This window comes from Lithobates pipiens, unplaced genomic scaffold (assembly GCF_037356315.1).
Source record: "Lithobates pipiens isolate NorthernLeopardFrog02 unplaced genomic scaffold, aLitPip1_a1.2 Scaffold_8, whole genome shotgun sequence".
In the NCBI taxonomy this organism is placed as follows: domain Eukaryota; kingdom Metazoa; phylum Chordata; class Amphibia; order Anura; family Ranidae; genus Lithobates; species Lithobates pipiens.
In genome coordinates, this window is record NW_027507903.1 from 530,486,330 (window position 1) to 530,502,644 (window position 16,315).

The 16,315-nt window shown below is 43.4% G+C and overlaps 1 protein-coding gene across 1 annotated transcript in view; it reads left to right on the forward strand.

Moving 5' to 3' along the window:
- The window catches only part of PROM2 (prominin 2), a 110,168-nt gene extending 98,989 nt beyond the window's left edge, over window positions 1-11,179 (forward strand). The window contains exon 23 of the mRNA XM_077469508.1: window positions 9,430-11,179. Coding sequence (XP_077325634.1) covers window positions 9,430-9,565 — 136 coding nt within the window. The 3' untranslated portion in view covers window positions 9,566-11,179. The remainder of the gene's footprint in view (window positions 1-9,429) is intronic.
- The last annotated feature ends 5,136 nt before the right edge of the window (window positions 11,180-16,315 follow it).

Here is a 16,315-nt window from a genome sequence, read left to right on the forward strand (position 1 = left end):
TTACATTTCTGGGAGCATTCTGTCCAATTGCCATGGTAACATTTCAGTCGTTTTTGTGAATCATGCCGTTATTTTTCTTTTTTTTCAAACAAGTGGAGCTACTGTTTACCACCGTTGTCTACCTGACTTTAAAGTGGACCTCTCTAATGAGGTGAATGCATTAGTTATCTTTTTGGGGCTTATTTTCACCTGGTTATTCTGCAATTAACACACTTTAGGGTTCATTTACTAAAACTGGAGAGTGCAAAATCTGGTACAGCTGTGCATAATAGCTGATCACCTTGGTCATGAGTTGTACATGGCCATGCACATTCCTATACGTGCCAATGTGTATACGTGTGTGCGAATGCGCATACACATGGGTATGGGCAGATGCACATCTCCTACGTGCAGGTGAAGAGCTGTGAACAGGAATCTGCCCAAGGGAGCCATCTTGTCTGCTGGCATGCCCTTCCTGACAGGTATGTGAAAAATAACAGACTTACTGATAGATCTATCTATAAAAGTAAAGGTAAAACAAGCCTAAAGAAAGAAAACAAATGCAGCCACTACATCTAGGTATAGGTAAAATGCAATATAATACATTTTAGTTTTTGAGTTTAATACTACTTTAGAGAAGTATTTTACTCGCAGCGAGCAGGCAGGCTCTTTATTGCAGAAATGACATGCAATGTCACATCTACAGTAATGTGGGGTACACGATCGGGCCAACGATCATCCAATCTTCCTTGTTGTTTCACAGTAAATCGGAACCAATAAATGAAAATTCTCACACGACAAAGGCTTTTTTTTTTGCTGTTTATTGTTTCAGATCATGCGCAGTCTTTCTTTTTAGATTTTTCTTCTACGAAAATCATACGAAAACAGTACACATTAACCACTTGCCAACTACGCCATAGCCGAAAGACGGCTACAGTGCGGTCGTGTTTTCCTGGGTGGACATCCATGGACGTCCTTCCAGAATGTTGCCGTGACAGCCGGGTCCAGAAGACCAGGTACATCACGGGTCGCAGATAACAGCCGCTGATATCGGCCGTTTACCACGTGATCACTCCGTCAAATGACGGAGCGATCCCATGTAAACAAACAGGCGTCACGTCATGACGCTGGTTCCTCCCTCCCTTCTCTGTACCGATCAGTACAGTGAGAGGGGAGAGGCGGAGAGATGGCAGCAGCGCTGTGGGCTGGATGTGTAGCGTTGCTCTGTGCCAATACTCTCCCCATACTGTGCAATACTTTGTCAGTACTGTGCAATACTCTGCCAGTACTCTGCAACACTGTGCAATACTATGCAATTCTCTGCCAATACTCTGCAACACTGTGCAATACTCTGCCAATACTCTGCCAATACTCTGCAACACTGCAATACTCTGCCAATACTCTGCCAATACTCGCCAATACTCTGCAATAAATTTTAACAGAAAAAAATAATTTTTATTTTTTTTACCGAATTTTCAGTCTTTTTTGATTCATAGCTCAAAAAATAAAAAACCCAGCAGGGATTAAATACCACCAAAAGAAAGCTCCATTGATGTGCAAAAGTACAAAAATTTCATATAGGTACAGTGTTGCATGACTGCGTAATTGTCATTCAAAGTGTGAGAGCACCGAAAGCTGAAAATTGGTCTGGTTAGGAAGGGGGTTTAAGTGCCTAGTGGTCAAGTGGTTAAACGAAAATTATCCGAAAACGGTACACATTAAACAAAAATCATTAGTTCTGTCCCTGTACGGAAAAAAGTTTGGAGTTTGTCCCTTCGGGAATTTTCATACGAAAAGTCAGATTCAGCTGCTGAAAGTTGTGTACACACTATAAGAAAATCGTATGAAAGTTCCTCGGATGAAAATGCTTTTCTGATTTTCTTATAGTGTGTACGAGTCTCAAAATACACCTACCTGCCTGCTCTCAGCATTCCCCGCCATGGAAACTGAGTTGTACATGCACGGTTTAGCTTACAGTGCTGGCTCTATTCCTGTAGGCTGGGAGGATCAGCTCCTGCACATGCGCAGGAGTGACATCATCTCCCACCGATCAATGAAGATAGCTGAAAGCTGGCACACAGAAAAAGATGCCGATGCTGACAAGGGATGGGACCATTGGAGGAAAGGTGATTATAGCTCCCTTTTATTCCACTTTAAGGATGGGTGAGGATTATAATGATGTAAGTGGAAATTAGTTGTAAAGTTCCCTTTTAAGTATTTGAAAAGTCAAAACATTTTGTTGTTTGGGATAGAGAATGGAAGTGTTAAAGCTTTTTTTTTTTTTTTTTTTTGCTCTCTGTGCTTTTTTTGTTGTTGTTGCTGTCTGTACTTATTTGTTGTTGTTGCTCTCTGTGCTTTTTTTGGTGTTGCTGTCTGTACTTTTTTTGTTGTTGTTGCTCTCTGTGCTTTTGTTGTTGTTGTTGTCTGTACTTTTTTTGTTGTTGTTGCACTCTGTGCTTTTGTTGTTGTTGTTGCTCTCTGTGCTTTTTTTGTTGTTGTTGTCTGTGTCACCATCGGGGGAGATTCACCCTCACAGTGTAAAATGCAATAGATGCACTTGTTGTCCGCCATATTTCAAGGGAATGTGAATTTTTTTTACTTTTCAACTTGCCTTGCGTTGATTGTTGTTTGCCATAGATTGATGTGATGAGGAACCTATCATTAAAAATTCAATTTTTTGTAAACTATTTCTGTATTCAGTATCTTTATATCTACAAGTGTTCAGAGGAACTAGCAAAGCAACTTTAACTACAAATAAAGCCGTCACTGACCACCAAACATCCCTTTCCAATCTGATTCAAATTGCATCTATACAGCCCTTTGATGTCATCTTTATATCCCCAATTGCCTTTTTTCACGTTTTATGTTCATTTTCTACACTATATACATTTATTTATCCTTTCCTCTTGTTTTCATTATTTGTGCCTCCATCTGCTCCCACACATTGTTTTTGGATTTTATCGGTTTTCGTGAGTGATCAATTTATAGGAAATCCTAAATATACAGTAAAAATGGTTCTTGAAATCACACAAACTTGTGACTGTCAACAATTAAACAAATATCAGTCATGCACACAACAGCAGCCTCAGGCTGGCTTCACACTATTGCGCTTTGGATACGGTTTTATCACTCAATTCGCAATAGCAGGAGATTTTGACCGGCTCTCTATGGAGCTGGTACACATATCTCCCAGTGAAAATTTGCACAGGAGTCCTGTACATCTTTTGGTCCGTTACAGATCCGAATTCAGACAAAAATTCTGTCTGAAATTGGATCTGAAGCAGTGAACAGGGTGCACCAGACCCCCTGCTGTGAGCTGCATGCGAAGATGTGCAAACCCAGCCTTAGAAAAGAAGCATTGGCACTGCTGCATACATGGAAATATGGAGACTTCTACTGTTAACTTGCCATGAGATAAATTCTAGGCCTCTTGTCTGCATTTAAGGCTGCATTCACACAGGTGCATAACCACATACAATGCCATCACAGACTGTTGGCGGAAGCAGCCATTCATGACCAGAGGCATAGCTTGAAGCTTGTGGGCCCTGATGCAAAAGTTGACCTGGGCCCCTCTCCACCCACCACTTCCACCGTGCACTCAGATACATCCACCACTTCCACCATGCACTCAGATACATCCACCACTTCCACCATGCACTCAGATACATCCACCACTTCCACCGTGCACTCAGATACATCCACCACTTCCACCATGCACTCAGATACATCCACCACTTCCACCGTGCACTCAGATACATCCACCACTTCCACCGTGCACTCAGATACATCCACCACTTCCACCGTGCACTCAGATACATCCACCACTTCCACCGTGCACTCAGATACATCCACCACTTCCACCGTGCACTCAGATACATCCACCACTTCCACCGTGCACTCAGATACATCCACCACTTCCACCGTGCACTCAGATACATCCACCACTTCCACCATGCACTCAGATACATCCACCACTTCCACCGTGCACTCAGATACATCCACCACTTCCACCGTGCACTCAGATACATCCACCACTTCCACCGTGCACTCAGATACATCCACCACTTCCACCATGCACTCAGATACATCCACCACTTCCACCGTGCACTCAGATACATCCACCACTTCCACCGTGCACTCGGATACATCCACCACTTCCACCGTGCACTCGGATACATCCACCACTTCCACCGTGCACTCGGATACATCCACCACTTCCACCGTGCACTCGGATACATCCACCACTTCCACCATGCACTCGGATACATCCACCACTTCCACCATGCACTCGGATACATCCACCACTTCCACCATGCACTCGGATACATCCACCACTTCCACCATGCACTCGGATACATCCACCACTTCCACCATGCACTCGGATACATCCACCACTTCCACCATGCACTCGGATACATCCACCACTTCCACCGTGCACTCAGATACATCCACCACTTCCACCGTGCACTCAGATACATCCACCACTTCCACCGTGCACTCAGATACATCCACCACATGCCAAGATACTCAAACTGGCTTAAGAGTTTGAGTTTCCACACAATATGTGTTGCAATACACTAGCTGATAGCATACCATTGGAAATCCCCATCGGTACCTCTAGTCAATTTGAAAATTAGAATTAACAATATTAATCTCATGGAAATATATATTTCACACCTTACATAATACAAATCATTTATATGATAAAAAATGGGACCCCTGGTTCAATCATTCTAAACACTTCTTAACCACTTGCTTACTGGGCACTTAAACCCCCCTCAGTCCCAGACCAATTTTCAGCTTTCAGCGCTGATGCACTTTGAGTGACAATTACGCGGTCATACAACACTGTACCCAAATGAAATTTTTATCATTTTTTTCCCACAAATAGAGCTTTCTTTTGGTGGTATTTAGTTACAGCTCGGAGTTTTATTTTTTGCTAAACAAACAAAAAAAGATGCAAAAAAAAAAAATCATGTTTTAATAGTTTGTTATAAAATTTTGCAAACGGGTCATTTTTCTCCTTCATTGAAGTGCGCTGATTAGGCGGCACTGATAGGCTGCATTGGTGGGCACTGATGGGCTGCATTGGTGGGCACTGATGGGCTGCATTGGTGGGCACTGATAGGCTGCACTGGTGGGCACTGATAGGCATAGTTAAGGCGGCACTAATAGGCACAGATAAGGCGGCACCGATGGGCACAGATAAGGCGGCACTGATGGGCAAAGATGGGCACAGATAAGATGGCACGGATGGGTGGCACGGATAAGTGGCACGGATGGGTGGCACGGATGGGCACTGATAGGTACCACAGATAGATGGGACTGATGGGCACTGATAGGTGGCACTGATAGGTGGCTCTGATAGGTGGCACTGCTGGGCACTGATGGGCGGCACTGCTGGGCACTGATGGGCGGCACTGCTGGGCACTGATGGGCGGCACTGGGGTGCAGCACCTTTGAGGCAGATTTTGGGTGGCACTGTGGGTGGCACTGCTGGGTGGCACTGTGGGTGGCACTGTGGGCACTGCTGGGTGACACTGTGGGCACTGCTGGGTGGCACTGTGGGCACTATGGGCACTGCTGGGTGGCACTGACAGGGGGGCACTTACTTTATTTCAGGATGGCACTGCGGGTGGCAGGTGGGCACTGGCAGGGGGCAGGTGTCCGCTTAAATTGCTGGCCGTGATCGGGACTGATGTCCCGAACACGGCCGCCGGCTCCGTTTTATCACATGATCAGCTGTCATTGGCTGACAGCTGATCACGTGATAAGGGGTCGGGATCGACCCCTTACACGGATCGGGGATCAGGCGAGTCTCACGGACTCGCCGATCACAGAGCGCGCCGCGCGCGCCCCTCAGGGGGCGCGCAGGCCGCTCGTATCCGGGACGACGTCAATAGACGTAGTCCCGGAAATGTGGGTCCGCGCTGTTGCCGTCATTTTGCAATAGCGCGGATCCCAAGTGGTTAAACCCTGAATAATAATACTTTGCATCAGAGATCATTGAAAAATACAAATTGTTTATGGTATTCAAGGATATTACTGTTAACATGTTAGTTAAAGCGGGAGTCCGCCGGGACTCCGCGTTTTTTTTTTTTTTTAAAAGCCAGCAGCTACAAATACTGCAGCTGCTGACTTTTAAAATAGTGACACTTACCTGTCCAGCGCGCCCGCGATGTCGGCACCCGAAGCCGATCTGTAGATCATCTCTCGGGTGCTGCCGCCGCCATCTTGGGTGTGGGAATCAGGAAATGGAGCCTTTCGGCTTCATTTCCCGGTTCCCTACTGCACATGCGCGAGCCGCGCTGCGCAATAAGAACGGTCCCCGCTGCCTCTGGGATCTGTGTGTTTTCCCAGCAGGCAGCGGGGCACTTGCAGAAAGGGGCGGGCACTTGCGGAAAGGGGCGTAATATACGCCCCTTTCCGCAGAGAGCTATACCGGAAGTGGGTGCAGATACCTGTACTGTACAGGTATCTGCACCCCCCTCCCCCCTGAAAGGTGCCAATTGTGGCGCCGGAGGGGGGGAGGGTTCCGATGAGCGGAAGGTCCACTTTAGGGTGGACCTCCGCTTTAACTATAACAAAGTACATCTATCAACTACTGTATACTTAATCTTAACATAATCTTCCTTACTTTTAAATCTCATCTAATGCATTTCTCTTGACATATGATATCACTTTTTTGTGTAAATTTTTTTGTACCCAATAAAAATAGTTTGTAAACAAAAAAAGAGGTTGAGTTTCCAGAGTTCCCCCTTACATCAGAGGACAGGTACCCCTGGTAGGTCACTTGGCAGAACTCCTTTCCCATCCCAGCACTATACAGCACCCCCACACACACACACTATACAGGGCTGAAATCACATTCTTTACACATAGTCTATCAGCCTTCACAAGGTGTATCTGGCTTTTATGTTGCCATTCTGACCTGTAAAATTCTCTGGTCGGAATGGCAGTGCAGTTGCAGTAGGCATATACGTCCTATGCAGATCATGGCTGACTGGCTGTGTTGTAAAGGAATGTGACTGCAGCCCCATGGAGGAGGAACAGTATAAAGTGCTGTAACGGGAAAGGAGCTCAGCAGCCTGGTATAGCATCCAAGACGGAGGGGCAGTCAGGGGGCTTTGGGGGGGCACAACTTAGATCTGGGGAGGCAAAGCCATGTGACACAGCACAGACACCCTGTGCTCCTCTCCATTCAGGAAATGGCTTGCAGCTTCTCCCCAGCCAATAAGAACAGAAGGGTGTGGACTGTGGAAGGAAAAGTGAAAGCCTGAAAGCCCGGTACTGGAGCGTGGCTGTGGGACCCTAGGGCAGATTGGAGCTGGACTTTGTGGAGGATATGATAATATGACAGGGAGGCTGCAGGGGCCCCCTGGAGATAGGGGTGGGGTTGTGATTGTGACCCCTGCAACCCCTTATGCTATGCCCATGTTTGTGACTGTTCACTCAGCCAGCAATTACTGCTGATGGTCTTTCATTGACTGTACTGGTTCTGCAGCCGCAGCACTGCATAGATTCTTTCCATGGGAATCTCAATGTAGTTAAACACCCATGACAATGCAACCTTAAACATGCTGAGTCACTTAAGCAAACCATAAGATAATGTTAATATTTCCATCGCACACGGTCCTGGATCAGGCTCGAAAGTAGCAGGTGCTGCAGCAACTTCCAGCTTGAAACTGGAGCAATCATAGAACAAAGTTCATATCTGCCAGCACACTATGGATCACAAATGTTGTCCACAAATGTTGAAAAATGATCACATCATACAAAGAAAGGTGCGATGTTTCGAAGTCGTGAAGGATTCCTTTGTCAGACATGATCCCATGCCTGTCTAAGGGGTCCTGCGTGGCTCCGAAATGTTGCCCCTTTCTTTGTGTAATGTGATCATTCTTCAGTAAAAATAGCCTTTGGATGACATTGGTGATCCATGCTGTGCTGGCAAATATGAATGTTGACTTACCCAAACCAAACACTTACCCAAAACAAATGTTAAGATCCTGGAAGTCAGAGAAAAAGTCTTCTAGAGAGATTTTGTTCTACCTACGTGTTCCAGGTAAGAGACTCAACTATTGAAGCAAAGGTGGCAACGGGCAACGTGATAGCCAGGGAGAAAGAAAGCTCAGCAATGACAGCCTCCTTCTTTCTCTCATATGTTTTTTTACACCCTGCCAACATAACACTGTATAAATATATATACTGTATATATATTGATTTTATCCTCTTCCCATCCGTACACTATTTATAAATGGCCTGGTGGGACAATGTCTTATTAATTGATAAATTTGTTTTTAAAAATACATCTTCATATTTATTCCATACTTTCCAAAAATCTGTGGCAAAAAAATGAAGTCTTCAAAAGACTCCTCATGCCTCTTAGACAATACCTTGGAGTGTTTTCTTTCCAAAATGTGGTAATTTTTTGGGTGTTTCCACTGTCCTGGTGCTCCAGGGCCTCCAAAAACTACTGACCCCATCCACTGACATATTGTCAAACTCCATTTCCCTACTGACACCATTCAAAGTCCTACTGACAACGAGTGGCAGAAGTACCAGGGTCGCAAAGGTTGCACTTGCAATTGGGCTCTGACATCTCGCTACTATGGTGGGGCCCTTAAGTAAGACCGCAGGGGGCCCACTTCAGAACATGTGAAAGGGTCCCACTGCGGGACCATAATATAGGGCCCCATGATGGGAGTAAAGGTCCTCAGGATCAGTGGGAAGAGCCCATGCCCAGAGGGAAGGGCCCTGGGCTCAGAAGGAAGAGCCTTGGCAGGGGGTCAGGAGGGCCCTTCATGGTTTTCTGCACCGGGGGGCCCCGAAGATTTTAGTAACACCTCTGGGTTCCATGCAGCACGACATGTGTTGATGCACCAAAAGGACCCATGCGAAACTGCACATGGAATCAAAATGGAATGGTCCATAAGCTAACCTAAGCAGGAGCCTAGTCTCCAAAGACTCAGCTAGACCCTTCATGCACCTATTTAATCTAGGGCGAGAGTGCAATTGGTCAAAGCTACACACCTGCCGGTCACTTTGCAAGGAAGAATATACTTCTAGAAGACTGGGGTTTGTTGTAAAGACAATGCATATGGAAGGGGGCCTTTCCTTGCAGTCCTTCTGAATGTGATTCAAAGATGCTACCTTACCTACGGTTCTTTTCAATCTTAATCTGTCTATGCAAGGAACAGTGTGAATGGGCTCTAAATGTAAACACATGCATTCTTGGAAATACAATCTCATTTTGAGTAGTCAATTTATTGACTTCAGTATTGTAGTGAATGAAACAAATGATGTGTCTTTCATTGAATGCTACTCACACTAGTTGTGATTTCTCCCTATACTAACATACTCTCGGCCTCTTGTCTGTCTCTGCGTTTCCTCACAGAACTTCTCTGACGCTCTAGTCCTGCCTGATTGTCAATGTGTCTGCTCTACCTGCAGAGGCCCCAAACCTGAAGAGGAGAATCTCTTCCCATTAACACAAAGTAAAGATGAAGAAGATGAACAGTCTGGTCTCAGGGAAAGAAAATCGCCACACATGGGTGTGAAAGTGACCAGTAATAACACTGTATACTAAACCTCCAAAAGCTTCCCCAAGTGGTGTCTAAAGAAGGACTCAATGCATTTTCTTTATATGTGAAATACATACTGAGGAGAACAATCCTGCTATGTGAATGTAAAATATATCATATCTGTGAAAGGCTATAGTAAAAGAATCTCATATAAGGCCTCTTATACGGATGCCTAAATATGCCATATTTATATGCATTCAAGCATTTTTTTTAACAAAGATGTTGTGCTCTAAAAATGTTCACAACCTGAGAAAGAAATATGCTGTAGATGTCCCAAGTGTATTACAAAGTCCATTTAAAAAAAACAATAGTCACTGAATGAAATTTTGCTCCAAAGGAAGCCAGCGGGTAACATCGGGCACGCGAGGGGTTAATGATTCCTGCTGCGCCTCACCCTTAGAGTCCATTCACACAAGGGCAACTATGTATCCGACTTGAAGTCGTCCCAAGTTGCCTCAAGTCGCGCAACATGATAAAATCAATGTAAGTGAATGAGAGCCATCTTAATGTATACTACTGAAGTCGCTCCGACTTCAGAAAAGGTTCCTGTACTACTTCAATCCGACTTCTAGGCAACTTGTACCCATTGATTTCAATGGAAGTTGCCTCCAAGTCGGATCCCCTGTCTTAACTGAAGCAACTTTCCAGGAAGTAAAAATACTTTTCTAGGTAAACCCCTCCCTCCCACAGAGCTGATTATTATGTGATTGGCCACTGGCAAAGTCCCCTGTCCTGGAGGCAACTTCAAGTTGCCTTTTAAGTTGCCTGAAGTCGTGCTGTGATTCATACTCAAGTCGTGTCCAAGTTGCCTCCCAAAGTCTCGTTGGAAGTCGCGTTGCTCCTGTGTGAATGGACTCTTAGGATCAGGGAAAATTTACCAGCATCAGGTAACATGAAAGAAAGCAGCAAGGGTGCATGGATACATTTGCATCTTCCACTATTTAATCAGTAAAAACGATGTATCCACCTACAGTTAATACCAGGCTTGAGAAAGAGAGCCCAGAAACATGTTGCCTACCACGTTCCTGTTCACCTACCCTACTCAATCTGTGTGGGAGGTGTCCAGATAATATCATCCAGTATATTGAAAAGGGCAGTGCTATGTGTGTGTTTGGTGGCCTTTATCTGAGTGTGGTGTCCTGCACTTCCGCATGCCCAAATTTAACGAAGTAGATACTTTGTTTTTAACGATTAAAGAGTGCAATATACTAATGCATCCATGTGCCCTTGCTGTTTTCTTTCAGTCTTTCTTTTTTATCTATATAAATGCAACCCTTTGTTTTCAATGGGCCTGTACACACAGGAGCATACATTTTCATTTGATTTGATTAAATTTAATTTAAAAAGCTAGAGGAATTTTACTTGTGTGTATGCATAAGCGCAAATACACACATGTGCTATACAGCCCATCTTTACATTTTTTTTCTGCCAGGACTAGCTAATGTTCATACATCAGTACCGGAAAATAAGGAAAGTAGCTGCTAATGTGCCAACATCCCTGAACTATGTATATGGATAAAAACCCTCATAATGGGCCTTTACTGGCACTGGATTCTTATATACGTAAAATAGAAAAAGGTTTGAAGGATTTTTTTGAGTTTACAATTTCTTTATTATTACAAAACTATACAAAAAAAATACAATTCATGTTAAAATTGGGTTGGATAGTCTGTCTAGATACAATACACTCAAGAAGGGAAACACCAAACAGAAAATAATGATGAAGGACACCCAACATGTTTCAAATTAGATTTCTCTTCTTCAGGGGTGCAAAAAATATTAAAAGGTACAGATTGCCTTCTTTAAAATGGTGGGTGCATCTAGAAATAATACCCAAAATTTAAAAAAAAGCTGCACAGTATCCTCTGAGCATCAATGGGGGGCATCAATGCCAATGACCAGCTGATCAGTCGTGTAATTCAACACGGGGATGGTGTTGGTGTATATACTAAATCTGCAGTATCCATACAGAGCCAGCTGTATTTAAGATCATTCTATTGCATGGTCATCAGGGATAGAGGGGTGCTAGGTTGAATAACATTCAAGGTTGTTGCGTTATCTGTGTAATATCATGAAAAAATCATGGTCAATTTGTCCACAGACGTGTAAAGGCCACTATATAAGCAGTAAAATCAATGGAGAGGCAAAGATCCCTGGGTCATATCTCCAAAGATTGTGGTCTTAGACTGCATTCATACAGATTACTGTGTATGAAAGTGCAATAGAATGATTTTACATATCGCTGGCTCTGTATGGACACTCCAGATTTAGTATATACACCAACACCCTCCTTGTGTTGAATTACCCAACCCCAGTGGATCATCAGCTGGGCATTGGCATTGACGCACCCCCCCCTGTTGATGCTCAGAGGATACTGTGCAGCTTATTTTTAATTTTGGGTAATATTTCTAGATGCACCCACTATTACAAAGAAGGCAATCTCTTCCTTTTAATGTTTTTTGCATTCCCTGAAGAAGAAAAATCTAATTTGAAACGCATTGGATGTCCTTCATCATCATTTTCTGTTTGGTCATTCACTTTTTGAGTGTATTGTATCTACACAGACTGTCCAACCCAATTTTAACATGTATTGCAATTTTGTTGTATAGTTTTGTAATAATAAAGAAATTGGAAGCATTTCTAAAAAATCCTTTGAACCTTCTTCTATTTTACCTATACAAGAAACCAGTGCCGCTAAAGTCCCATTATGAGGGTTTTTCTCCATATACATACATCAGTACCGTGTGCAAGTATCCTAATGCTGCGTACACACGACCGGACTTTCTGGCAGAAAAGGTCAGACGGAATCATTTCATCGGATATTGCGATCATGTGTGGGCTTCAGCTGCCTTTTTTTTATTATTATTCTGATGGACCTAGAAATAGAACGTGTTAAATCTTTCCAACGGAATCAATTCCTATCAGCAAAACCTGTATGCTCTTCCAACAGACCAAAACGACGCAAGGGCAGCTATTGGCTACTGGTTATTGAACTTCCTTTTCTAGTCCCGTAGTACGTCATTGTGTTCTAAACGAACAGACTTTGGTGTGATCGTGTGTAGGCAAGTCCATTTCAGCGGAACTCCGTCGGAAAGACCGTCAGAATTTATTCTGACGGAAAGTCCGTTCTGTGTACGTGGCATAAGATTTATTACTGCTGCTAAAAATTATTTGATATGTGTTACATAATGCAAAGAGAGATGGCTTGCCTCATTAATTCATGGCAACAAGAGAGAATGTATGGTCAGGAGATTAAAAAAGATTTATTAAATGTGAGTAAATGGACTATTGCACTTTACTATCTGCCTTAATAAAGATTGGAAATCTGTTAATTCTATCTCAATAATCACAATATATTGTACAGCGAATTACTCCTCACTAATTAACAAGAGGGTTATTGTTTAAAACAAGGTGGTAATAAACTAAATAAATTCAATTAACATGTCTACTTTATTCTTGTAATAGAAAAATGTCAACTATGCAAATTATCAGCTCATCATACTCAACAAACCCTGCGCCTAAGTCCACCCACCACACTCATGGCGAATGATAGTACAGGTCATACAGAGGAACCACTCTGCTATTACAGCATTGTGCTTTTTCATTTTTATTTTTTTCTAGCTATGCTCTGGAGGAGACTGAACACACACACACACACACACAGGTGTACAAATGGTGGTTTGAGGCATTATGACAACTTATACTGTAAGTAAGCCATGTTCACAAAAATATTATGTTTTTTTTTAAATCAAATTACAATGGGGGCTTATATTTATAGGATAGCCAACGTTCTTTAAAGAGGGCATGGCTAGGGTAGTTCAGATATCACTTGCTTACCCATTCTACCTGACTCTGAACCCAACACCACCCCACTTATCTTCAATAATGATACCAAATTGCACTGGGTTTAAGTGGCTGATTCAGCCTTTTATTAAACCAAAAATCATGAATAACATAAAACATTCATAAACAATCCATTTTAAAGAAGATGAAATGATTGCAGATCCTTGATGACACCATCTCCCACAACTTTGGAGTCTGTGATACCATTAACCACTTCCCGACCAGCGCACGACGATGTACGTCGACAGAATGGCACGGGCAGGCATATTGGCGTACATGCATGTACATGTACATGCCGCCGCCGGCACGCTCCCGCGCTGGTCGGGACCCCCGTGAGTCCGGTCGCGGGACCCGCGGACTCGATCGCCGTGGGCATCCCCGCGATCGTCTCACGGAGCGGCCAAATGGAGGAAATGCTGTATAAACAACATTTTTCCATTCTGCCTAGCAACTAGTGACGCTGATCTCTGCTCCATGTGATTGGAGCAGAGATCAGTGTACACTAAATGAAAGCCCAACCCCCCCACAGTTAGTAACACACCCCTAGGAACACTTAACCCCTACACTGCCACCCACTGGTTAACCCTTTCACTGCCAGTGTCATTTACACAGGAATCACTGCATTTATATAGCAGTGATTACTGTATAAATGACAATGGTCCCAAAAATGTGTCAAAAATGTCCGATGGGTCCCCCACAATGTCGCAGTCACAATAAAAATCGCAGATCGCCGCCATTACTAGTAAAAGAAAAAATAATAAAAAATTATTAATAAAAATGCTATAAAACTATCCCTATTTTGTAAACGCTATAACTTTTGCGCAAACCAATCAATAATCGCTTATTGCGATTTTTTTTACCAAAAATATGTAGAAGAATACGTATCGGCCTAAACTGAGGGAAAAAAATGTTTTTTTATATATTTTTGGGGGATATTTATTATTACAAAAAGTAAAAAATAATGCGTTTTTTTCAAAATTATCGCTCTATTTTTGTTTATAGCGCAAAAAATAAAAACCGCAGGGGTGATCAAATACCACCAAAAGAAAGCTCTATTTGTGGGAAAAAAGGACGTTAATTTTGTTTGGGAGCCACGTTGCACGACCGCGCAATTGTCAGTTAAAGCGACGCAGTGCCGAATCGCAAAAAGTGGTCTGGTCTTTGACCAGCAAATTGGTCCGGTCTGAAAGTGGTTAAGCTAGGTTCTGTCCCCAGCCGCCAAACACCGCCTCGAGGACCATCCTAACTGACCACAGACCCCTACCACCTTAACTACCCAGTCAGTCTAAACTGAATAACACCAACCAGAGGATTCCATATCTGAGATGGGTCCCACCGTTTCAGCAATAGACCCCATGTTTTAGACCCTCGTCAAGGACCCCAACCACCAATGTCCACCGTCCTCAGCAACTTTGACCAGACAATATCACCAAGGGCGGGAGGGAGTGACATTCCTATGATTTCCAGACTGCAAGTGATTCCCCTTCACTCCAACCCTCAACTACTATCTTTTCTACTCCTCCCCATCACCCCTTCTACTCATCCAATCAGGTAAGAGTCCTGACCTTTCATACGCAACCCCTAATTTAGACATGTATGTCTTTCACTTATAACTTTATCCCTGGGAATTACAGACCAGTTAGCCTAACATCAATAGTATGTAAACTCTTGGAGGGGATGATAAGGGACTATATAAAGATTTTAGTAATGAGAACGGTATAATGACCAGTAATCAGCGTGGATTCATGAAGAATCGTTCTTACCAAACCAATCTATTAACCTTCTATGAGGAGATGAGGTGCCATCTAGATAAAGGAAGGCCCGTGAGCGTGGTGTATCTGTATTTTGCAAAAGCATTTGACACAATTCCTCATAAATGTTTACTGTACAAAATAAGGTCCGTTGGCATGGACCAAAGGGTGAGTACATGGATTGAAAACTGGCTACAAGGGCAAGTTCAGAGGGTGGTGATAAATGGGGAGTACTCAGAATGGTCAAGGGTGGGTAGTGGGGTCCCCCAGGGTTCTATGCTGGGACCAATCCTATTTAATTTGTTCATAAATGGCATGGAGGATGGGGTAAACCATTCAATCTCTATATTTGCAGACAATACTAAGCTAAGCAGGGCAATAACTTCTCCGCAGGATGTGGAAACCTTGCAAAAAGATTTGAACAAATTAATGGGGTGGGCAACTACATGGAAAATGCGGTTTAATGTAGAAAAATTTTAAAAAATGCATCTGGGTGGCAAAAATATATGAATGCAATCTATACTGGGGGGAGAACCTCTGGGGGAATCTAGAATGAAAAGGACATGGGGGTCCTAGTAGATTATAGGCTCAGCAATGGCATGCAATGCCAAGCTGCTGCTAACAAAGCAAATAGAATATTGGCATGTATTATAAAGGGGATCAACTCCAGAGATAAAACGATAATTCTCCCGCTCTACAAGACTCTGGTCCGGCCGCACCTATAGTATTTTATCCAGTTCTGGGCACCAGTCCTCAGAAAAGATGTAATGGAAATGGAAGAGTACAAAGAAGGGTAACAAAGCTAATAAAGGGTCTGGAGGATATTAGTTATGAGGAAAAGTTGCGAGCACTGAACTTATTCTCTCTGGAGAAGAGACGCTTGAGAGGGGATATGATTTCAAAATACAAATACCATACTGGTGACCCCACAATAGGGATAAAACTTTTTCGCATAAGGGAGTTTAACAAGACTTGTGGCCACTCATTAAAATTAGAAAAAAAGAGGTATAACCTTAAACCACGTAGAGGGTTCTTTACTGTAAGAGTGGCAAGGATGTGGAATCCCCTCCACATGTGGTGGTCTCAGTGGGGAGCATTGATAGTTTCAAGAAGTACATGAACAACAGCAACATACAGGGATATACAATGTAATACTGACAT